The following is a 24,409-nucleotide window of genomic DNA, read 5'->3' as shown; positions in this document are numbered from 1 at the left end:
TTCTGTTGATTCAGTTTAAACTCCATGGTTTACTTCACGGATTAGTTGCCAACTATTAAATAAATCGCCATATGAGACTAGATATTTGATTTCCCCTCTACAGAGAGGAATTTTCAACTCTCAGTGAGAAAGGGGTGGATTGCTCCATTGAGATGTGAACATTTTGGTCGATGGGTCTGCGTTTGCATATGTACCGGTTAGGTGTGAGGGCTTACAGAACTGTTGGTGACACAGTGACTGGCCATTAAGTGTAAACAAAGAGATGGCCCAAGGCCTTGTCTGCGGTCTGCTTCGTACTTACTCAAAAATTGTGTACTGCGGCAATTAGAGACTAGTACTGTATCCTATTTTACTTGGTTTGATATCCAAGATGGCGGCGCGACCAGTTCGCTGAGCGGCCTCTCGAGAGCAAATCGGTGCAAATATGTGTCTTAATTGTGTAAATCGGATACCAGAGATAACCAAACTGCACCATACTGATGCAGGAGTACAAGGACTCCAGTTCTATCATCGTAGCTCACTCTTGAAACTTGAACACAGCCCAGCAGGAACACCACCGGAGAGACTACTAAACGAACTACAGGCCCTCGGCTTGCTACGCAAATTCCCGAGGCCGCCTACTGACTCGGGCAGGGTGAGGAGGCGCCAAAAGCGGTGGCAGAGATGACAAAAGCGGGGCAAGAGAGCCAGTGTCCGTGCTAGGCTAAAAGCTAATGCTTGCCGGCCGGCTGTCCCATCTATCCTGCTCTCCAACGTCCGCTCCCTGGATAATAAACTGGACTACATTCGACTACAGAGAACGGGAGACTAGGGACTGCTGTGTTTTTGTGTTTTTCTGAATGTGGCCCAACAAACGAGTTCCAGACACGGCCATTTAGCTAGACGGGCTAACCGTGCATCGAGCCGATAGGGACCCATCGCTGTGCGGTAAGACCAGAGGCGGTGGCCTGTGTGTTTACATAAACACTGACTGGTGCAAGAACTCTGTCTAGTCTCCAAGTTCTGTTCATCGATGTACTAGCCGTACTGTATGTAGCCATCAGCGATCTCCAAAACAAACACCCAGAAGGACTGTTTACTGTCGCTGGACATTTCAACCATGCAAATCTCAAAAATGTGCTTCCTTAATTCCACCATGTGAATTTTGCGACGAGAGGGGTGACCATGCTGGATCTTGTTTACACCAACATACCCAGCGCTTACCGGGCTGAGCCTTGCCCCCAACTCGGATACTCAGATCACATCTCTGTTATGCTGATCCCAGCATAAAGACCGCTCGTCAGACACTCCAAACCTGCTAAGAAACAAGTGAAGACCTGGCCATAAGGAGCCATCTCTGCCCTGCAGGACTGTTTTGAGTGTACTGACTGGCACATGTTTAGGGAGGCAGCAACCACCGGCAGCTACATTGACTTGGAGGAGTATATGGCCTCAGTGACTGGTTACATCAGTAAGTGCACCGATGACGTCACTGTCACCAAGGCCATTACCACATGCTCCAACCAAAAGCCATGGATGACTGCAGAGGTTCGTGCGCTGCGGAGAGCCCGAGATATGGCCTTCAGAGCAGGAGAAAAAGAGGCTCTGAGAACAGTGAGGGCCAAACTGTCCTGGGCCATCAGGGAAGCAAAGCAAGCGCATGCCCGGAAAATGTCACTGCTGTCACTTCAGTGACAGCAGAGATACACGGCAGCTGTGGCAGGGCATCTAAGCCATCACCAACAACAGGACATCAACACTAGCCTGTGATAGCGAGGCCTCTCTGCCTGATGCGCTGAACGTGTTCTACGCCCGGTTCAAAGCACAAAACGATGTGGTGGCGTGGAAGAACACCCCCCCTCCCAACGACCAGGTGCTATGTCTGACCAAAGCTGATGTGGAAAAGACACTGCGCAGAGTTAACCCACGCAAGACTGCTGGCCCAGACAATATCCCCAGGAGTGTGCTCAAAGGGTGTGCAGACCAACTGGCAGATGTTCTTATGGACATCTTCAACATCTCCCTGAGCAGCACCACCGTCCCAACATGCAAGACTACCACCATTGTCCCTGTGCCCAAGAAGTCACCTGTGTCCTGCCTCAAAGACTACTGCCCCGTCCCCACCATCATGAATTGCTTCGAAAGTCTGATCCTGAGGCACATAAAGACCCTCCTGCCTCTTGCACTAGACCCCTGCAGTTCGCGTATCGAGCCTACCGCTCCACTGATGATGCCATCGCCCTTCACCTAGCACTCACCCATCTGCACAAAAAGGACACATAGGTCCGAATGCGGTTCATAGACTTCAGTTCCGCATTCAACACGATCATCCCCCAACACCTCCGGCACCACCACACTGAGCACAGGGGCCCCCCAGGGCTGTGTACTCAGTGCGCTACTGTTCACGCTACTGACTCAGGACTGCACAGGGCTACACAGCTCAAATAACATCATCAAGTTCGCGGATGAGACGACCGTGGTGGGTCTTATCGAAAAGAACAACGAGTCAGCATACAGAGAGGAGGTGAAACAACTGACAACCTGGTGCAAAGTCAACAACCTGTCCCTGAATGTAGACAAAACCAAAGAGATGGTTGTTGACTTTAGGAGAGCACAGAGGCAACACACCACACTACAACACATGCACACACACACACACATGCTTTGGATGGTGGCCGGTGAAATGGTTCCTCTGCATTTAACCCATCCTGGCCTGTCCTTCCTCCGGGGCCACAGCCAGGAGCAGTGGGCAGCATACGTGGACGGGGACAAGTTCCATCGCTGGTCAGACGATGATGTGTGCATGTTTTTTTTTTTTGAGGGGGGTCCTTACTGACGAGAGGTGGAGGAAACCCCATGTGAGCACGGGGAGAACATGCAAACTCCACACAGAAAGGCTCCTATTTGGGAGATAACCCGCCCAGAGCACGGTGCCAACAGTGCCCCAGGCGGGAATCGAACCCAGGACTTTCTTGCTGTGAGGCAGCAGTGCAATGCACTGTGCCACCGTGCCACACAGATGGTGCACACTATTGACTGGTCGAGTGATTGAATTATTTAGGATCCCCTGAACATCTGAGCATCTCATAGTATTTTTTGGGCTGTAATCTGAGGTGCAGTATATTAAGGGTTTCAAATGCGAGTCTGGTAACTCTAATAAACATATCCTCTGCAACCGGGTTTTCCTTTCCTGTGGCGGTTCTTATGAAAGCCAGTTTCATCATAGTACTTGATGGTTTTTGCGACGGCAATTGAAGAAACTTTCAAAGTTCGAGAAATTTTCCGGATTGACTGACCTTCACTTCTTAAATTAATTATGGACATATGTTTTTTTCTCTTTGCTTTATTGGGCTGTTCACCATAATGTGGATTACTATAGTACAGACAAAATAATGGTCTTTTGCCAAATACATTACATTACATTTAGTCATTTAGCAGACGCTTTTATCCAAAGCGACTTACAAGGGAGAATAACATTCAAGCTACAAGCTAGGGCTATTTATTGTACTCCAACCCTCCTTTTTCACAACACAACTGATTGGCTCATACTCATTAAGAAAGAAATAAATTCTTTTTAACAAGACACCTGTTAATTGAAAAGCAAGCTGGTTGAGAGAATGCCAAGACTTTGCAAAGCTGTCATCGAGGCAAAGGGTAACTTTGAGAATCTTTAATCTTTGAGGAACACTTTTTTGGTTACTACGTAATTCCATATGTGTTATTTCATAGTTTTGATGTCTTCACTATTCTACAATGTAGAAAATGTTAAAAATAAAGAAGACCCCTTGACTGAGTAGGTTGTTTGTCTAAACAAACGAACAACCAAATTATATACAGTATATGTGAAGAGATATAAATATATGAAGAGATATTGATACAGATAGACATATATCATCTTGTGGCACGTTCCCTTATCGTGATCAGAAATCCTTCAATAATCCCACTTCCTCTGCCTAGGTGAGGTTGATGGTGTTCTGGGAGTACATGAAGGCCATTGGGGTGGCACTCTCTTGTGTCAGTCTCCTTCTCTTCCTTGCCCACCACATGGCCTCACTCATCTCCAACTACTGGCTCAGCCTGTGGACTGATGACCCCATGGTCAACTGTACACAGCCCAACAGGCAGATGAGACTGGGTGTCTACGGTGCATTGGGCCTGTCACAAGGTGAGGGGTGCTTTGACCAATTTTGAATAACATTTTCATTAGTTTTAGGCCTCATTTATGAATATGCGCGTAAAAATGTTCTTACTTTGTGCACAATAGGGCTGGATCTGCAAAATAACCAATAGATTCTAGACACGTGCGAATTGGCCACATTTGTTCTTGAACACGTCCTATGTTGATGAATCTGAACCATTCTACATTGACAGGTGTGTACGTGGAAATGCAAATAAGCATAAACAATGCCTCAATTTCTCCTTATTAGGAATTTCCTGCACCTGGCACAGAGGAAAACAAAGAGGAGGAGCCGAATTGTACAGAGCACTCACTAACTTTTTCTATTTATTCATTTATCATAGGCTGTTAGGTGCTTGCAGCCATGAAGCCGATGGAGCTTGGAACAACATGGTGGTCTCAGGTCGCGCGGTTGGTCTAGTGCAGGGGTCGGCAACCCGCGGCTCTTTCATCCCTCTGCCGTGGCTCCCTGTGGCTTTGAGAAAATAATTTGAATAAATAATGGCTATTTAATAAAAAAATATATATATTCTATTTAGTCAATTTTTGCAATCTTTTTTTTCAATTTTTTCAAGAGGAAGGCATACGACGAGTTGTATGAGAGGTTTGGACAGTAAGGAAGGAGAAAAGGCCTTGTACCGATTGGCAAGACAAAGGGAACAAGCTGGGAAGGATATACAGCAGGTTAGGGTGATGAAGGATAATGATGGGAATGTGCTGACTAGTGAGGAGAGTTTGTTGAGAAGATGGAATGAGTACTTTGAGGAGTTGATGAATGAAGAAAATGAGAGGGAGAGAAAAGTGGATGATGTGGGGATAGTGGAACAAGAAATTAGCAAGGATGAGGTGAGAACAGCATTAAAGAAGATGAAGAGTGGAAAGGAAGTTGGCCCAGGTGACATACCAGGGGAAGCATGGAAATGTTTAGGTGAGATGGCAGTGGCATTCCTAATGAGACTGTTTAACACCATCCTGGAAAGGTTGAGGATGCCGGAGCAGTGGAGAAGAAGTGTACTGGTACCCATCTTCAAGAATAAGGGAGATGTACAGAGCTGTGGTAACGACAGGGGAATAAAGTTGATCAGCCACAGCATGAAGCTGTGGGAAAGGGTAGTGGAGGCTAGGTTCAGAGGAGAGGTGGGGATCAGCGAGCAGCAGTATGGTTTCATGCCAGGAAAGTACTACACATCCAATGTTTGCTTTAAGAATGCTGATGGAAAAGTACAGGGATGGCCAGAGGGAGTTGCACTGGGTCTTTGTGGATTTAGAGAAAGCCTATGATTGGGTGGCGAGGGAGGAAGTGTGGTATTGCATGAGGAAGTCAGGCGTGGCAGAGACGTACGCAAGAGTGGTACAGGATATGTATGAGGACAGTCAGACAGTAGTAAGGTCTGTTGTAGGCGTGACGAAGGCATTCAAAGTGGAGGTGGGATTGCATCAAGGATCAGCTCTGAGCCCTTTCTGGCTTGCAGTGGTGATGGACAGGTTAACAGATGAAATTAGGTAGGAGTCTCTGTGGACTATGACGTTTGCGGAGGACACTGTGATCTGTAGCGAGAGTAAGGGGCAGGTTGAGGAGAGCCTGGAGAAGTGGAGGCATGCATTAGAGAGAAGAGGAATGAAAGTCAGCAGGAGTAAGACACAATACATGTGCCTGAATGGGAGGGAGGGCGGCGAAAAGCTGAGAGTGCAAGGAGTGGAGGTGGAGAAGGCGGATGAGTTCAAGTACTTGGGGTCGACCATCCAAAGCAGTGGAGAGTGTGGGAGAGAGGTGAAGAAGAGAGTACAGGCAGGGTGGAGTGGGTGGAGAAGAGTGTACGGAGTGATCTGTGACAGAAGGGTTCCAGCAAGGGGGAAGGTCTACAGGATGGTAGTGAGACCAGCTATGTTGTACGGTGGCAGTGGCACTGACAAAAAGGCAGGTGGCTGAACTGGAGGTGGCAGTGTTGAGGATGTTGAGATTTTCATTGGCAGTGACAAGGATGGACAGGATTGAGAATGAGTACATTAGAGGGACAGCTCAGGTTGGACAGTTTGGTGGAAAAGTGAGAGGCCAGATTGAGATGATTTGCACACGCGTGTAGGAGCGATGAGAGTTACATTGGGAGAAGGATGCTGAGGATGAAGGTAGTTCTGCAGAACAGAAGGTATTGGAGGCAGATGACCCGCTGTGGCGACCCCTAACGGGAGCGGCCTAAAGATAAATAAGTTAATTTTTTCAATGTAATAGTTATGATTCTGGAGATTTAGGTGATCTTCCAACATTGAAATAAAACATGTTTTAATATTTTGTAGATCAAAATATGCGTCGCATCTTTTATGCGTCGCCTGTTGGCGACAGGTCGGTGACTTATTTTAAATAGAACGTTTATGGTTGTTTCATGTAATGCGGAGTAGAATCGAGACATGGCATGCCATTCCCGACACCTATTTGAACATGAAGAAGTTCGCATTTGGGGCCACTGTCCATCATCCCACATACTTGTGCGAGCGATGTTCTCCACCATGAACTTCATAAAAAGCAAAATTCGGTCTTGACTCACTGATGACAGCTTACAGTTATGTGTGAAGCTCAAAGTTACATCATACAGCCCCGATATGGAGAAGCTATGCAGTGAAGTTCAGGGGCAGAAATCGCATTAAGCAGGTGAGAAAACAAGCTATTAATTTTGCAAATATAGATATTTATATCGGACCCTGAACTGATGTAGTTGTGTTTTATATTCAGGTTGACGGTTGCCTGCAACACGCGACTGTGGAAATAGTTGTGGATGACGGCGCCCTGACATAGACTTAAGTCGTAGTAAAACATAAACTACGATTTTTTTTTTTGCCCCTTTTAATTAAAGTGAATATTTATCTTTTTCAAATCCACAAATAAGTGAAGGACCTGCATTTTGTATTTTATTTCAAAGAAAAATGATACATGCCAGTATTCTTTAGCGTTCAAAATAATTGTTTTGCTGTGTCAAGCACAGAAATAAAATGACAGTCTTTATCAGTTTGTGGTTATTTTATTTCATAAATGCAACAAACTACAGTTCTTATATACATAGCATAAGTGTAATGAAACAATATATATTCAGTGTTATCTTCATTATAGTGGTCAAATAGGTTTTGCGGCTCCAGATGGGTTTTATTTGGCTGGAATCGAATCAAATTGCTCTTTTAATGTGTGTCACACCTGCTTGGAGATTAATAAGAATCCTTTATATCCCACATTAAATCCCACAATGTTGATACTGTAACTACCGACTCATATCCAAGCTCTGTATTTTAGCTAAGGTTCTTGAAAGGCTGGTGAATGACCAGAGCAAGGAATACATGTACTTTAACAACGTTTAATCTCCTCAGAAGTCTGGTTTAAGGAAGCAACACAGTACACTAACTAGGGCTGTGACAATAACCGCAATGCCGCTGTGATTTGGCTGTTCAATGTGAATATGAACGGGCACAGCTTTCCACAATCGGGGCATATGGAGAGCTGTGTTCGCATCCCTGTCTAGAAATATATTTATGATTCCCCTTATTTATAATTACTTATGTTATCCCTGTGCATTTTTGTAAGCTTATATCTGTTTTATACTTTTATTGTAATGCACACTGACTGACCAAAAAAAACCTGGTAATTTAAGCATCCTAGACACTAGACACAAAAAAAACACAAGCTGTATTTTTATTAATGAATACTTTTCATTTTTTATATCTGATATTGTATAATATGGAATATAAACAAATTTGCATACTAATATGCCAATTACATTTAGTCAAAGTTCGGCAATATCATTTTCCAGGGCACTGACGTCTTTGATTTGTGCGTGTTCCTAAGCTAAGAACAAATTCAATCAGAAAATATCCCAGATTTTTGCTTAAAACATGTATGCACAATTTCGGCAATAAGGCCCAATCAGTGCACAAATTATTTCATACATAATGCCATTAAGTTCATATCTTTAAAAAAAAAAATAATTTGCTTTATAATTTTACTGAGTAATATATTTTTTGTATCTGATGCCTGGAGGGGAATTCACACTACGCATTGTGTGGGCGTATCCTTGAATGGGCGCAACGCAAGAGGTATCCAAGTAAGAAAAAGTGAGAATTTAATTAAATTATCATAATTTTGAGTTACAAAAATAATAACTTTTTAATTACTAATTAATCTTATCAGTATATGAAATTGACATTAAAACAATAGTTTCCGTAGGTTGAAAATATGATGGCGCCATACCGCTTTGTTTTCCGAATCAGATTTCTATATCTCCCATCACTGATAGCAATTTAAATCTTAACTCTCCTTAAATATTAATTGTTTTCTTCTTAGCAGCCGTAGCCAGAATACATTTGTCGTTTCCTTTCGGGCTTTTACAAGTACTTTATCAAGGTGGTTGTATTAAAGTTTCCAGTTCTGCCCCCGCTTCCTGTGTGAAGTCTGAAGTCTTGCCACACTGCAGACATTGTGACAACTGCCACACATGTTTTATGCTGAATGGCCATCTTATTGTTGTTGTCCATCGTTAGGCCATACAGGGCTACTGTTGTCATTGTGTGACCTACTGTATTTCAGTGTCGCAAAAGCATTTCTCTGATATTTCCTTAGTTTGTCTTTTTCTATGATCCAGCATTATTGCTGGTATTGGACACAAGATTATGTCAAAACAAGAGTTTCCCTGGGTTGAAGATGAGTACCATATCGGTATTATGTGCACGTCAGTCTGTTGGCAATTTACATACTAAAGCTGATCATATGCAGTATTTCATTAAAACAAGTTCACTTTAAACCTTTAATGAAACATGTGCATTGAATTAGTAATTTAGATGGGCATTCTACTATGCAGCACCTAGCTTTAGAAAAAATGAAACAAATTTTTTTCACTTGACCACTGGTGGAGCCAGCGGAACCCCAACCTAAAAATAAAAATCCTTAGCCATCCTGATACCGGCCATCCTAATCCCCTCCCATTTATTCTCCATCTCTAGGCATTGCAGTCTTCTGCTACTCCATCACAGTGTCCATCGGAGGGATCCTGGCCTCACGCTACCTCCACCAGACCATGCTGTACAATGTTCTGCGCTCTCCCATGTCCTTTTTCGAGCGCACACCTAGTGGTAACCTGGTGAACCGCTTTGCCAAGGAGATGGACACCATTGACTCGATCATCCCCAGCATCATCAAGATGTTCATGGGATCGATGTTCAATGTGATGGGTTCCTGTGCAGTCATCCTGGTGGCCACACCCCTGGTGGCCATCATCATCCCCCCACTCGGACTGCTGTACTTTTTCGTGCAGGTGGGTAGTAGTTTGACTGTAGAGAGTTGACTCCATAGAGTCAAAATATTATATTATAGCGCTTGCTTACAAAAAGATAAAAAAAAACTGTAGTGCATTTCTCTGACTCAGAATATCCCCCGTCATCCTTCTACTCTCTAAGTGTTCAACTAGGTTCAAAAGGTGTGGATTCTAAATTAGAATAATTCAATAGATATAATGGATAACGTAATGGCTAATACAAAATGTACAATTTGCAAATTAATCGATGGGGAGTATTAAAAAATTTTCATACATTCTGCTCATGATAAAATACAGTCCCTGTGCTCACGGTATGAATAAAATATACTGAACAAGAAACGGTACGGCTCTGTACCTTGTTTCAACCGTTTTTTTACTGTGCTGTTCTGTGACTTCAAATATACAAACTTTATCTGCTGTTGGCTAGATGGACTATACTTTTTCGAGGGAGAAATGCATTGAATGCTTTGGTCTTTTAATACACTATGTTGACAGTAATAAAAGTGTAAAATTATGCCCGCCTTGTCCTTTAAGATTAACTCTAGAATCGCATTGGCAGATTATATATACGTACTGTATATATTGTATATTGGGAATTTAAAGTTTACATTTTTTAACGAGTATGTGAGCTTTATTTTAATCCTTCTGTGACTTTCCTCAATGGTTATTGAGGTTTCAAGTAAAACAGGCTTGGCCTCTATATTTAGCAAGTAGGGATGCTAATTAAGAATTTATTTTCTGACCAATAGCAGACCCTTGCTAACCGAACATTAACCGCTATCAGACAACAATATGACAATTAATTAATATGTTCTATTTTGAATGGACGAATGTCGATGACTAGGGGAGTGCCATTTCTTACTGTTCATAATAATACTATATAATAATTATTTATATATGTTATAATTATTTAATTTGATTAAAAAAAAAAAAATCATGTCGGGATAATGGCAATATTCCGACATGTTGACGGTGTTAGGGATGAGCACGAGTATTCAAACACAATTAGGTTTACATACATTACTTACAGTTATGTATAATAAGGCACACACCAGTTCATTTATTTTTATTATAGTTTTTTATAAAGCCGTCCCTGAAATAACAGGCACTTGTGTTTGCACAGGGCGCCCCCATGAGTTGTATTTAAGAAATACATTGTATAGCCTATTTTTATTTTACCATGCAACAAACTTTTTTAATTACTTAAAACCGTTTTTTAAATTTTTACACTGTTTAACTGATAGTATTTATCTGTCGACATTCTTATTGTCAGTTTACGTTTGAACGGTTAATTTTTAACATCCCTATTAGGAAGACATTTCTCCTCTCCCCCAGACCTATAAATCTCCACTCACTCCCCGCTCCCTGAACTACACCCAGGTTACCCACAGGTTTCAATTAAATTTCCACAAGCATGGACAAACGACCAGCAACTAGCCAACCTGTATCCAGGACCGCTCTGCTACGAAACCTGAAAGGTTTTTTCAAAGGGAAACTAACTGGAGATAAAATTTGTTGTTGGTGCTCTAACAACATAGCAAATGTAGTTTGTATAGTTGTGTTTTTTTCTAAACATTTTAACTGATTACAATGCCACATATTACCCTTTGATTTGACATTGTTGAAGTTAACTTTAGTAGCTAATACTTTCTGTCCATTTGAGCATACGATTGCCTGCAGGGAAGGGAGGGTGAGAGTGAGTGAGAGGTCCGGGGTAATTTTGTGGTTTGTGGAGGAGGAGACATGCCTGCTGTTGTGGTTGCTATGGCATCCTTTAGTTCTCACTTGTTACCCCCTTGAAAATTATCCACAGATATTGAGAAACTCTTATCTTCAAAACCGTACATTTTATTTAATCAGTTCTAAGGTGCATAGTGCTGAAACAACCTTGCCTGGTTCAGTGGTTGTACTAGGAACATTTTTCATGTAGCAATAGCTCAATAGATGGTTATGGGTAATGAATCAATTAACTAGTGGCTTAGGGGTTGAGTTGGTAGCAGGGGCATACAGGGATGTCTCCATAGTGCAGTCCTGACATTGCAGTGGATTGTATGAGGATAGATGTAAACTTCACTTTTGGACCCCAAAAGTGTTCTGAGACAGCCCCATCTAGGCATTTCTTTTCTCCCTCTCCCTCCCTCGGTACATCCAGAGGTTCTATGTGGCATCGTCACGGCAGCTCAAGCGACTCGAGTCAGTGAGCCGCTCTCCCGTCTACACCCACTTCAACGAAACACTGCTGGGTACCAGCGTCATCCGCGCCTTTGGAGAACAGAAGCGATTCATCTTGGAGAGTGACAGGCGTGTGGACCACAACCAGAAGGCTTATTACCCCGGAATTGTGGCAAACAGGTAAGAAAGCTGGAGTCTGTGTGTACTGTCCCTATCTTTACTAAAGAGGTCTTTACATATCCAGACATTATTAGATTTGCACAATTAGCACAACTTGAGCAGTGCCGTGCTGTGCCACAAGAGAGGCGCTGAGATTTTCTTTTGCCCAAAAAAAGCCCACTTGGTGTAGTGCACACCAACTACCACCAGGTAGCACATGTGTGCAGCCCAGACAGACAGCTGTGGCTCCCAGCTGTCTCGTTCAGCTTATGGTTCTCAGCAGCACTGTCTATCTCGAGCACTGTATCAACAAGGACACAGAGACACAGACAGATACATAATTTAAAGTCTGACTACATTATACAGGTACTCCTCACTTAATGACCGAGTTCCGTTCCTAGGACCAGGTCGTTAATCAAATTGATCGATAAGCAAGAACCCGTGTTATTTCATGGTAAGGGGGTGTGGCCATTGCGAATGCTAGTGTAGTGAATACTGACAGACTGAATCAGACTGAGACTGAGAACGGTGATGCACGACGAGAGGCTTGACGCTGAGATGCCATGCACACTGCGGTATTGTACGCTGCGCACAATACAGACTGGTCAGAGAGCTGGTGTAAGTCCGAATGGTCGTTAAACAGCTGGGACGTTAAGTGGGTAGTACCTGTAACCAATAAATATAATCAACATATACATAAAATCAAGAATTCTTGGTTCAGAGTAAATGACACATTTCAAAAAGTTGCAAAAAAAATTTAAAAGTAAATCACAATAGCCCATAAAAGACTGACAATAGAGGTACGGTGGCCATCCGCCCAGTTTTAGGTCAGGCAGTCCAGTTTTGAAATATCGTGTCCATCTACCGGTGCAGCCCTGAGCCAAACGCTCTTTTGTCCTCCTTTTGATAACATCCTTATTTTATACTTTTTCTAACTGTATATAATAAATGATTAATAAGCTATGTGTAAGTGTACATTCCCTTAAGATATGTGGTTCAAGAAATTTCATGCTGAAATCGGTGTCAAATATCTCGTATTTCATTGTTAAATAAACATAACCAAACTAGCCATGTGGCTTCTTGACATCATGTCACAGCACAGACCCAATCTACCTGTAACGGTAGGCTGTGACATGGTAGGCATCTGGTTCTTCAGCCCCGAATGTTAGTCCCGGATCTAGTCCCGGATCTAAAATAAATGAGGGTGCAATTTGTGCCCTGTTGATACTTTGCGTAATATTTATGCAGTTATTTATAAATGTTTAAAACAACAAAGATATCTGGGAAAAACTTTCAAACAATACTTGTTTGGCCCTGTTTTCTTGATAAAGAAATCAAACAAAGGTGTTATTTTTGTTTCTAAAAAAAAAAAATGGGGGGGGCATACAAGGGATACATAATTGAAGAAATTTGGAAACCAAAACAGTGTAAAAACTAAAGACAAACTTAAAGTAAAAACACAAAAAGATTCGAGCCAGAACAAATTCTAATTTGCATTCCAGTGATTTTGTATTATTTTATTATTATGTATTATTTGATTATTACACAAGAGTATTAGGGCCCCGCAAATAGGGAAAAAAAAATACTCCCTTGTTTCGAGAATGAAGTCGAAATAACCTTTTGAGACTAAAGTCTGAATTCCGACTTTAAACTCGAAATTCTGACTTTAAAGTCGAAATTAAGTTCTGAGATTCAAGTCAAAGGACATTGTGAGAACACAGCCATGATGGGTTTGCTGTCATGGCCTTCTGTCTCACCCACGGAGTGCGGGTCCCGCGGGACCTGGGCGTTAGCGTGGAGCGGGTTCTGGAGGCTGTGGCCCAGGAGGTCAGGCCGCTAGAACCTGTCCTATTTTGAAAAGTGTAGTACTGTAAGTGAAGTCAAGAAGGCGCTTCACAGAAAGTGTTTATTACAAGTACTGTAGCAAAGGACACATTCTCAAATTCACTAGAAGTAGTGATTCTTGCATTCAGAAATGGTTTGGGAATCACTGGCCTAACTGCTTTTTCATGTAAATTAACCTCTCTAGTCGCTCACATCACAATGGTGGCTGATTCAATTTGACTGGCAAACATTTACAGTGTAAATAGCCAAAAGTTACAGTACAAGACTGGAAGTCTCTTGAAATGTTTTTCCTCATTTTATACCATGTTTTTTTAATGAAATTAAAAACCACAATGGTTTTTTTTGTCGTGAAAAAATAACCTAATTATATTTTCACAAATTAGCAAAGCCTTTTGTGTGCTAAGTTGACCAGATATCGTTGTTGTTTGATTTTATTTAGAAAGGAAAGTGCAAATTAGGCAGATTTCTTTCGACAAACAAATATTTTGCAGTAATCAAGACGAGTTAAATTTCATCGGAACTCGGTCATTAAGTGCAGAGTACCTGTATATGTCCATGACAGGTTGAAATGTGACTGTGATATTCAAATAGAAGAAGAAGAATATTATCACGCAACACACCACACTACAACACATGCACATGCTTTGGATGGTGGCTGGTGAAATGAGGCCTCTGCATGTAACCCATCCTGGCTTGTCCTTCCTCCGGGGGGGCAGCCAGAAGCAGTGGGCAGCATTCGTCGACGTGCCCGGGGACCTGGTGACGAGTGTTCATTGCTGGTCAGACGATGGTGATGTGTGCATGTTTGTTGCATGTTTGTTTTGGTGGGGGTCCTTACTGATGGTAGGTGGAGGAAACCCCATGTCAGCACGGGGAGAACATGCAAACTCCACACAGAAAGGCTCCTATTTGGGAGATAACCCGCCCAGAGCACGGTGCCAACAGCGCCCCAGGCGGGAATTGCCTGTAATTATATCCCCTCGATGACGTAATTTCGCGCCGGCGCCTAGGAACGCCCCAGGCTGCATTTGTGGAAAAGCAGTTGCAATGCTTTATCTGTAGGGCATGTTTCGTTTCGTTAATAAATATAAATAGGCGTGTTCACAGTAGAAACGAAACATGCCCTGTCAGGACACATGAGACGGAGGGGGAATTAGAGCCGATTTGCGGCCGGCTGGGAGCCCCCTTGTGGTTGGCTGACACAGATACAGATTTATTGGATGAACGCTGGCTAAAAGGTTGAGATTTAAAGGTGCAATTGAAAGTATTGTTTTTTTCACTTGTTGCACAGATGCCAGTCAGTCCACTATTTCTTTCATGAATCGTTTACTCAATTCCTTTCGGCATGTGAATGATTGGCATGTGAATAATTCTAATTGAAAAAATACAATTATTTTTGAAATAAGGAAGTTATCTGTATTCATTTTGCAATGATTTTCTTGGAAACTCCCACATCTAGATTATTACTCTTTGTAGTGTTAATTGGTTGTTTACCTTCCACAGGTGGTTAGCAGTGCGCCTAGAGTTTGTGGGGAACTGCATTGTGTTTTTCGCTGCCCTGTTCGCTGTCATGGCCCGAGATAACTTGAGTCCCGGCATCATGGGACTGTCGATCTCCTACGCTCTGCAGGTAAAAGGTCACACCAATACACATGGATGCACACAAATTAAGGGTTGCAGTCCACATTGAAATAGTGTACAGTCTAGACTAATTCCTGCAAGATGCATTGAGTTGCAAATGAGAAGGAGGTTGTTTTGCTTCCAATACCTTGTGTCTGTGTGTGCAGCTGACGGCCTCTCTGACCTGGCTGGTCAGGATGTCTTCCGATCTGGAGACAAACATTGTGGCTGTAGAGCGAGTGAAAGAGTACAGCGACACAGAGAAAGAGGTAAGCTGCTCTCGTCAGAATGTAGCTAAATTTACAACAGAGACCTTGTTTATATAAAACGCACAATGTATAGATCAAATAAATCAATATCTAAATCCTTCTCTTTCCCTCTCCAAGGCGGAGTGGCAACACAAGCCTTCCAGCCTCCCCCACGGCTGGCCTATCGCTGGTCACATTGAGATCCAAGACTTTGGACTGCGCTACCACGAGGACCATGACCTGGCCATCCGCAACATCAACATAACCATCCAGGGAGGGGAGAAGGTATATTAAGGAGGATACAGAATATCAGTTTTGTCATATTTGTTGCATTTAATACCTATTTTGTGGTATTTCATGTTTGACGGCACTCTTGGCTGCAATAAATTTATTCTACAGCCACTGTGTTGAAGTTAGTTGGACAAACCAAAGTCTTTTTCAGCACCTTGGACAGCGACGAGCAGGCACACAGTCTGTTTCGGCACCGCGGACAGCGAAGAGTAACAATCTAAAGGCATTTAATTGCAACTAAAGTAGAATTATCCCAGATGGATGGCAAGAAAGCCAAGAGCAACAGGCTGAGCACAGTTTTCCCTCAAATGCAGTAGTAGTGAGTTCTCCAAGTAGTTCTGAGAATAGTACAGTATTACTTAAGATAGCTACCATTTAGATAGACTCATCACTCAAAGCCAAATAGCTAGGTGTCTATTGGATGGGGTAGCACATGCAGATTTATTAAAGAAGACATCTCCATAGCATTTAAACTGCCAGTGATATGTAACTAGTTAGTTAGGAGTCCTAATTGGAAGAGACTAATACTGGAGACTGGTCACTGGTAACAGTAACTAGGAACAGGTGCTCTCACATCAGTTGCATAGCTTGTGGGAAATTGAATCGCTTGTGATTCACATGAAAGAACCACATTGTGACATTCAAAAAAAGTCCTGAAAGGATTTGAAGAGATTGAAATTTGTTGGAGATCGATATGAAGTCAGCCCACCTTGGAAAAATGAACAGGTGACTATACATCCAATTACATCACAGCTCAGATTAGATTGGATTATCTTCCCAGACGATTTAGAAATGTGACACTGTATCATAGCTATAAAGAGGTTATTCAATACGACTTAGCATAGTGCATAGTAGACCCCATAGAAAAGAATGAGTCAAATGGTCCCGTTTATTATTTACCTCATCATGCAGTGCTATTTCAATGCATTTCGAGCATTTTGATACAATTTAGACAGTACAGAGTAGCCTTGATGGCTGATATCAAAAAGGGCTTTCTAAAAATATCTCTCAATTAAAGAGATAGAGACTTGTTGAGATTTCTGTGGACACAAGACAAGCTAATATCCCTAAATGAGATAAAAGTGACAACATTAAGGATTAAGGACCAGAGTTCCTTTTGGAGCGTCCTCTAGCCCATTCCTTCTAGCTGCCACCATCAAACATCCTCTCAGAAAACACAAAGAAGAACACCCCGAGGTGGTTCACTGCCATAAAACTGGAAACATTGCAATGGGAAGGAATAGGAATCCTGCAGATCACGGAATGCAAGGATAAGTTCATAAGCTCTGAGACACCTTGAGGAATGGACCATGCTGGTTAAGATCAAACACACAGCCAGTGAATGAAATGGAAAGTGCATAGCCAATCGATAAGTGTATCACACAAAATAAAATTTGCACCAAAAACATAAATGATGATCCAACAACTAAGCCCATTCGCGTACTAGAGAAAAATAGCAGTTTAACCAGAGTGCTTAGAATCACCGCATGGAACCAGACATTTATGCTTCTATAGAAATACTGGATTAAACTGACACAAAGTAAATGTTTCTCAAAAGAAAGACACCTGGAAAATAGAAAGGTATTGGTCAGAAAATCAAAAGTGCTTCCTCTGAAACCTTTGCTGATCAAAATGCCCCATAGCGATATATTGCATTCAGGTTTACAGGATACATTAACCTGAGTGCTACGCTGGTCAGAGATACAAAGATATTGTATTGTACAGATAGACAACTCACCAAGAAGATTGTTTAAGGTTGCTTCGTTCATCGAGCCGGAGTTTGCTGAAGTTCGTTTGCGAACCAAAGTCTCTTTCAGCACCTCGGACAGAGACAAGCAAGTCTGTTCCAGCTCCTCGGACAGCGACTATCTGATCCCTAATTAAGGAGAGATTGTGTGCACCGGGGCGCTCTTGCAGGAAAGAAGGCCTACTCCAAACCACTGTACCTGCCCTGAAATTAGAAATGTTAACTTAAGGAAAATAAAGACCTTTAATTTCAACGAAAGTAGCATTGTCCAACTTCTGGTATTTGCACCACACACCGCCATTTATTGATTAGGGACCAAAAGTTCCAAATTTCAAGTTATAATTCAAACAATTCTTTGCAAAAAAAGTGATTGGTGGTTAACCAAGCTTTCTTTAACTGTATCGAAAAATTCTCCATCTCAAAATGATAATTTGAGTGACACATGCATACGTATCTGGCCTCTCAGGTGGGCATCGTGGGTCGAACCGGGGCAGGCAAGTCATCCCTGACGCTGGGACTGTTCCGCATCATTGAGGCTTCTAAAGGTCGCATCTTCATCGACAACATCGACATCGCTCGGTTGGGACTGCACGAGTTGCGCTCCAGGATCACCATCATACCGCAGGCACGCACACACACACACACGCACCACCGTTACCCATTCTCTGAACAGCCCACATTAAACCCACATCTAGAAATGTCCATCTTGCTTTTTTAATCTCAGTGTTTTGAGTGATGGGACAAAGTCATGAATCCATCTTAAAGCTACATTAAGAAATGTTTCTACCAATGAAATGGAATCTCTTCAAGACTCCATGTATTGTGAAGGATTGCTAAATACCGCCCTGATCCCCCTGATAATCATGTCCCCGAGAATCCTCTTCCAATCAATGTACAGCCCCGCTACATGTTCTATCAATTTTGTGATGATCCATCATGGCGAACTCTTTATTCTCCCTCTGCTATAAGAAAGTCCAATGTGTGAATAAACACATGGGAAGAGGGTCGTGGGGTAACAATATTCAAATTTTGTTTCAATCAATGACGTTTTATGGTTGGTTTTTTGAATATCTACAAACCTAGACCAACATTTTTTTATTTTTTTTGTAAGCTCATATTTTGTTTAGATAGTTTCATCCATATAGATATTCATCAACTCACTAAGTGTAAGCTCATCAGATAATCTCTACCCCCCCACCCACCAGGACCCAGTGCTTTTCTCAGGCTCCCTGAGGATGAATCTGGACCCCTTCGATGGCTACTCTGATGAGGAGGTGTGGAAGGCTCTGGAACTGGCCCACCTCAAGAGCTTTGTGTCGGGTCTGCCAGACAAGCTCAACCACGAATGTTCAGAGGGAGGAGAGAACCTGAGGTACCTCAGACCGCTGGACAGTCGCTGACCATGACAGTACATGCTGTACAGTGGAATCATTTACGTTAACAGCACAGTGACTGTCAAGTACATTATTTATTAGGTATGAAGGGGTTATTGGTACTAAAATGTAGAGAAATAATGAATTAATTGATAGGGACAACGTCATAGAAAATAGAGTTCTCTGACACTGTTATGAACCTTGAATGCCGGACAAGTTCAAAAACGACTTCTTATATTACAATATTTTTTATATAGAATTGGTGACAGACATCAGCCTATTACACTGCAAAGTCACATTTAGCAAGAATCTTTCAATCTTTTTTCAGGTTGGTATTGAAAAAAGTATCAAAGTCCGGGTAAAAAGATCTGAGTCTTGTATGTATACCAGTATAGAAACATTTCTGTCTGAAGCTGATACATATCCAAAGCTCTGATATTGCATCCATATCCTGATGCCAATCCCCTTCATATTTCCTGACCTTTAAAGTTTTTTCTTCCCTCTCACTTTGTCTCTTTTTGTCTGCGTAGTCTGGGTCAGCGTCAGCTAGTCTGTCTGGCCAGAGCTCTGCTGCGGAAGACCAAGATTCTGGTTCTGGACGAAGCCACGGCAGCCGTGGACCTCGAGACGGACAACCTAATCCAGTCCACCATTCGCACCCAATTTGAGGATTGTACCGTCCTGACCATCGCACACCGCCTCAACACCATCATGGACTGCTCCAGGTAATCACTATTTCACTATCATACCCTTTCCTGGTGGGATTTCTGTGAAACGCTCAAAGATGGAGCACTCTATAAACAAAACTTGAAACATATTCTTTCCACCAGGGTCCTGGTGTTGGACAAGGGAGAGATGGTGGAGTTTGACTCTCCCTCTAACCTCATCTCTAAACGAGGGATCTTTTACAAGATGGCCAAGGACTCTGGCCTGGTTTGAGTCTTGGAACCTTGGAACCACCCAGTGCCTCCCCAGGTAACAGCAGGTCTGCTGAGCTCAGAGCTCATCATCGGGAGTGGACTGCGTCAAGTTTGGGACACAGTTTAAACAAAAAAATAACAACTTCAAGAAAACCTTTTTTTTAAGACACTAAAATGTTGCAGATGAAAAGTTGCAGCCCGTGCCTGCCCCCTCATCATCACCTGTGCACCAGTCCTGTACCGGACCCCCCTCTTGTTGTAAAACACACTGATCTATCGAAGCAGGTTCAAATACACCACCAAAATCACTTCTCATAACCACCAAATCTCCATTCTGTCCTTTTTGTCAATTTTGAAGTCATACCCTTTGGATATCTCCAGTCTTGCCTAGTTTCACTGCCACGTTTACCACAACAGAGGAAATTGGCCCTCTCCAAAGAAACAATCCAGTTCTGAGTAAAAGATGGCTGGCAAAGACTATATTTAATATAGACCGTGCCAGTGCCAGACAGTTTTAGACCACCTCGCTGAGCAAAGAAAAACAACAAATGAACAAATAAATAAACACATTTGTTGTTCTTGCTTTTTGGCAACGGACACTGAAGTGGACTCCCCAGTAGGTACAGGGTGGACTAGCAGACCTTAGCCAAAGCGCGGGCCTTTGCCCCCCTTTTCCTGATTGTGTTTCTAAGCCCCTTTTTAGGATGTGGAAGATCTGCCAACATGTGCCCACCCAGTTTTGTGTGGAATAAACCGTTTATTTGATTTAATTATTTCATGTTGTTATTTGTTATTTGATGTTTTCATCAGTACTGTTGAGACAATTCGATCATGAATTTGTTTGAATACCAATATATACCTACATACCGACCTCAACTTTGTGGCGCACAGACAAAGCTGTATTCAGCTCAGTTAGCAGCTTTAAACTAGTTTTTTTTTTTTACGAAATGTATTCGCGCCGTGCATGAATGTATTTTACTCGTCAGCTGGGTGACTTTCGTTCCATTTTTACTCACATCTCTTCAGCTGAACTGATTGTACATGGCTGGACTGACAGCGTGCTAGTCTGCTGCAAAACACATGCACAAACAAAAGTGTGGAGTTTGTTACCTTTACTTTAGCCTAGTGGGAAAAACACTAGACTCTTACGCAGGAAGTGGCTCTGTTTATTTGCTTTTTTTTCTTATTCTTTTGCACTTTAATCAAGGGAATCTTGTACACAAACCACTATTTTTCGGAACTTTTGTATGCTCGGGCTGATGAGAGAAGCGTCTTAGCTCCATGTAGTCCGGAGTTTTTACACTCCCAAGAACTCCCTCATGGGTTGGTGTCCCGCTCCTAGCTTCAGGGGTATCAAAAATGTTCAGTTTCACTATAACATTTGAACCATAAATGCAGAGAGTAGGAGATTCAAAGTCATTGCGCTGAAGTCTGCATTACGTCATTGTTTTGAAATGTCGGTTGCTTTTCTGAGAGCGAATGAAGCTAAAGCTTCATTCACCAAGCTTAATTCAAAATTCACCAAGCTTTTGATTTCATGACATCATCTAGATTTTTGTTCAGTAGTTTTATACTAAAGCAATACCCGAGTGGCCGAATTACTTTGTGTATTGCTCTCCACGGTGCGTACACAAAATCATGTCATCAGAGGATACAATTCTAAATCCACTCTGACGGTTTGGGGGTGGAGGGAGGCAAAAGGCTGCTGTTACATATTTATCATCTAATTATTTGGAAAGTTATTTGTTAAACCAATAAATCGTTTTTAAGTGCTTATTTATTTTTTGTAAAAGCAATGGAAGGAAGTGTACAAAAAATAAAATGTTTTGTTATCTGCTTCATTTGTGATTTTTTTTTTTTTCACATATTCATTTTAATCACCCCATTATCTTCATTCATGGTCATGGGTAGGTTGGAAAATACGAGCCGGACAGATAACTCGTAAAGAAAGACAACTTTGACAAACTGTTTTTGCTTTTGAGATTGGTATTTGACGAGTCACTCAGTAAAGTGACGTCAATTTTCAGACTCATCATTCTTTTGATTCAGTTGGTGTAATGCATGATGAATGGGAATCATAACTCTGTTGTCTCTGAATTGTTTAACGGAATTCTTCCAAGAATGATTAAATTATGTCAAAATCATTTTAACGGAATGCAAAGTCTAAATCAGTCACATTCAGTATGAACTATGGCAAATGCCTTCAGTAATTTTCATTCTAGATATCTTTGTCTATACATCAGTTTTTTTGTGAAGATATATATCCCTACAAACCTCCAGCAATACTAGGACAGTAAAATGGAATGTAAAAGAGAAAAACACAGATTTATCAACGGGAAAACATGGCCCCAGGGCACGGTAGTATAGCTATTGCCATGGATGCACAGTGCTGCTGCATGGGAAAACTACAAATCCACATCCATCACCCCCTAACTAACCTCAATAGCATCCATTAAGTTTGTAAGTTGGAATGTGAGAGGCATATTCTGTAGGCTCACCAGCTAAATGTAGCAGAATCCTAAGTCACCTCACCAGGATGAACCCCAGCTTCTGTCTACAGCAAAAACCTCACCGCACCGCATCGGAGCACCTCAAACTCAAAACTAAATGGGCTGATCAGATGTATTCTGCATCATATAATAATTTAAAAAAGAGGTGTTTCTATATTGACCAATAAAAGTATCACATATTAGAATAAAACCATTATTTTAGACACAGAAGGGTGATACATAATGATTAACAGAATTATAGTTAAGAATTATATACGGAAATATCAAATTAACCATATCTTATATTTATGGCCCCAATGAGGAGGATCCAAATTGCCTTCACAACATATTTTCAAAACTCCTAGAATTCTCTGACTCAATTATTATACTGGGAGGGGACTTCAACGCAGTACTGGATCAAAGTTTGGACCGTTCACAAACTAGAGATAATTACAATACCTCTGACACTATAAAAATATATGAGTGATCTTGCTCTTGGCAATCAAACTATCCACATAATAGAGAATACTCACACTACTCCCCACCCCATAAAAGCTTCTCTGAAATTGACTACTCTTTCACAAGTAACTCGGTCATGTCCAAGATCACTAATCCTGAAATCCACCCTATTGTAATCTCTGATCACGGGCCGATTACTTTCAGCCTCATTAATGAAATCAACCCAAACCCTCCTGGCAGGTGGCGGTTTCACACCTCACTTTTGACAGATAAAGAATTTGACCATTTCTTTTTCAGAGAATGGACATGCTTCATTGTACTGAATGACTCTCCATAAATATCAATACCCTTCCTCTCGGAAATTGCAAAGGCAGTTCAGAGGTAGTGTAATTTCATTCTCCACTCACAAGAAAAAGAAAGGACAAGAATGCCATCATAATAATAAACTACAACAACACCTAAAAGACTTGCACTCCCATCAAGCCTACTCACCCACTGAGAAAATGCGAAATGAGTTCCAAACAATTAAATCTCATCTTGAAAATATCCATCAAAGGACTCAATTACTTGTGCAATAGAGAAAACACACTTATTACGGCCACAAGCTACACACCCCACAAGACACCAATAAAATATTCAGAGACTTGTATAATAAGCTATATCACTCAGATAATTATTTTAATATGTCAAACATTAACTCATTCCTTTATGATATTGACCTCCCTAAACTATCCACAGAGCAGGCTACAACATTAGATCAACCCCGAACTGTAATGCCGAATGCACTTCACAGCGTTTCACTTTACAACGTGGCACAAGACAAGGATGTCCACTCTCCCCTTTACTATTCACCAGCTTTATTGAACCCCCTCAGGGCAGCCATCCATCAAAACAAGAATATCAAATATATTGCATACAAACAGGAAACTATTCACAAAATCAGTTTATATGCAGAAGTTTTTTTTATATTTATGGAACCCAATAATCATTCATACCAGAAGTGTTCAATCCTATATCAAAATTTTCAGCCATCTCAGACTATTCAATAAACTGGACTAAAACCAGTCTAAAACCACTCTACTTCATTGCTCAAATCCATGGAAGAAGACCTCACTCGATGGAGAAACCTACCCATCTCACTAATTGGCAGGATAAACTATACATTTTCAATGACCCCAGTCCAACCCACAGTAAAATTGTTTAAAACTCTAGACTCTTTAATCAATACATTATAATAGAAACACAATAAACCAACAATTAAACTAGCAACACTAGAGAACAAGACTGTGGAGGCCTATCAGCCCCGAACTTCAGATACTACTATTTAGTGAACCATCTTTAATTTCTAATTAAATGGTAACAACCAGAGCTACAATTGGGCCATGGATGACGAGATATTGAACAAACAGAATGTCAGGATTTATCAATATCTGATTTCCCATTCCATACTGAATCAAGAAGGAAACATAATTGTGACCCACCCCGTACCCCGTTTTTTTTGCATCATTTGAAAGTGGAGAGTCAGAGCTTCCAAACAAGGTGTTACTTGTGCAAATCAAGCAAATATTTCTAAAGCTATAACTTGTTAATGACAAGGGTGTGGCAAACCATGTTTCTGAGATAATCACCTCCAAAGTTT

General features: G+C 41.7%; 1 protein-coding gene across 2 annotated transcripts in view; it reads left to right on the top strand.

Annotated features, from left to right (window-relative positions):
* The window catches only part of abcc1 (ATP binding cassette subfamily C member 1 (ABCC1 blood group)), a gene marked incomplete at its 5' end in the record, with an annotated part of 115,479 nt that extends 93,820 nt beyond the window's left edge, over positions 1-21,659 (top strand). For both annotated transcript variants that reach the window (XM_080009112.1, XM_080009111.1), the window contains 10 exons: positions 3,937-4,144; positions 9,137-9,447; positions 11,600-11,799; positions 15,127-15,253; positions 15,411-15,512; positions 15,630-15,776; positions 17,996-18,154; positions 18,735-18,901; positions 19,433-19,627; positions 19,733-21,659. In XM_080009112.1, coding sequence (XP_079865238.1) covers positions 3,937-4,144; positions 9,137-9,447; positions 11,600-11,799; positions 15,127-15,253; positions 15,411-15,512; positions 15,630-15,776; positions 17,996-18,154; positions 18,735-18,901; positions 19,433-19,627; positions 19,733-19,841 — 1,725 coding nt within the window. In that variant the 3' untranslated portion in view covers positions 19,842-21,659. The remainder of the gene's footprint in view (positions 1-3,936; positions 4,145-9,136; positions 9,448-11,599; positions 11,800-15,126; positions 15,254-15,410; positions 15,513-15,629; positions 15,777-17,995; positions 18,155-18,734; positions 18,902-19,432; positions 19,628-19,732) is intronic.
* Between the last annotated feature and the right edge of the window lie 2,750 nt (positions 21,660-24,409).

The sequence above is a fragment of the Zeus faber genome, assembly GCF_960531495.2.
Source record: "Zeus faber genome assembly, chromosome: 11".
Taxonomy (NCBI): Eukaryota; Metazoa; Chordata; class Actinopteri; order Zeiformes; family Zeidae; genus Zeus; species Zeus faber.
This window is presented reverse-complemented; position numbering and strand designations above follow the sequence as displayed.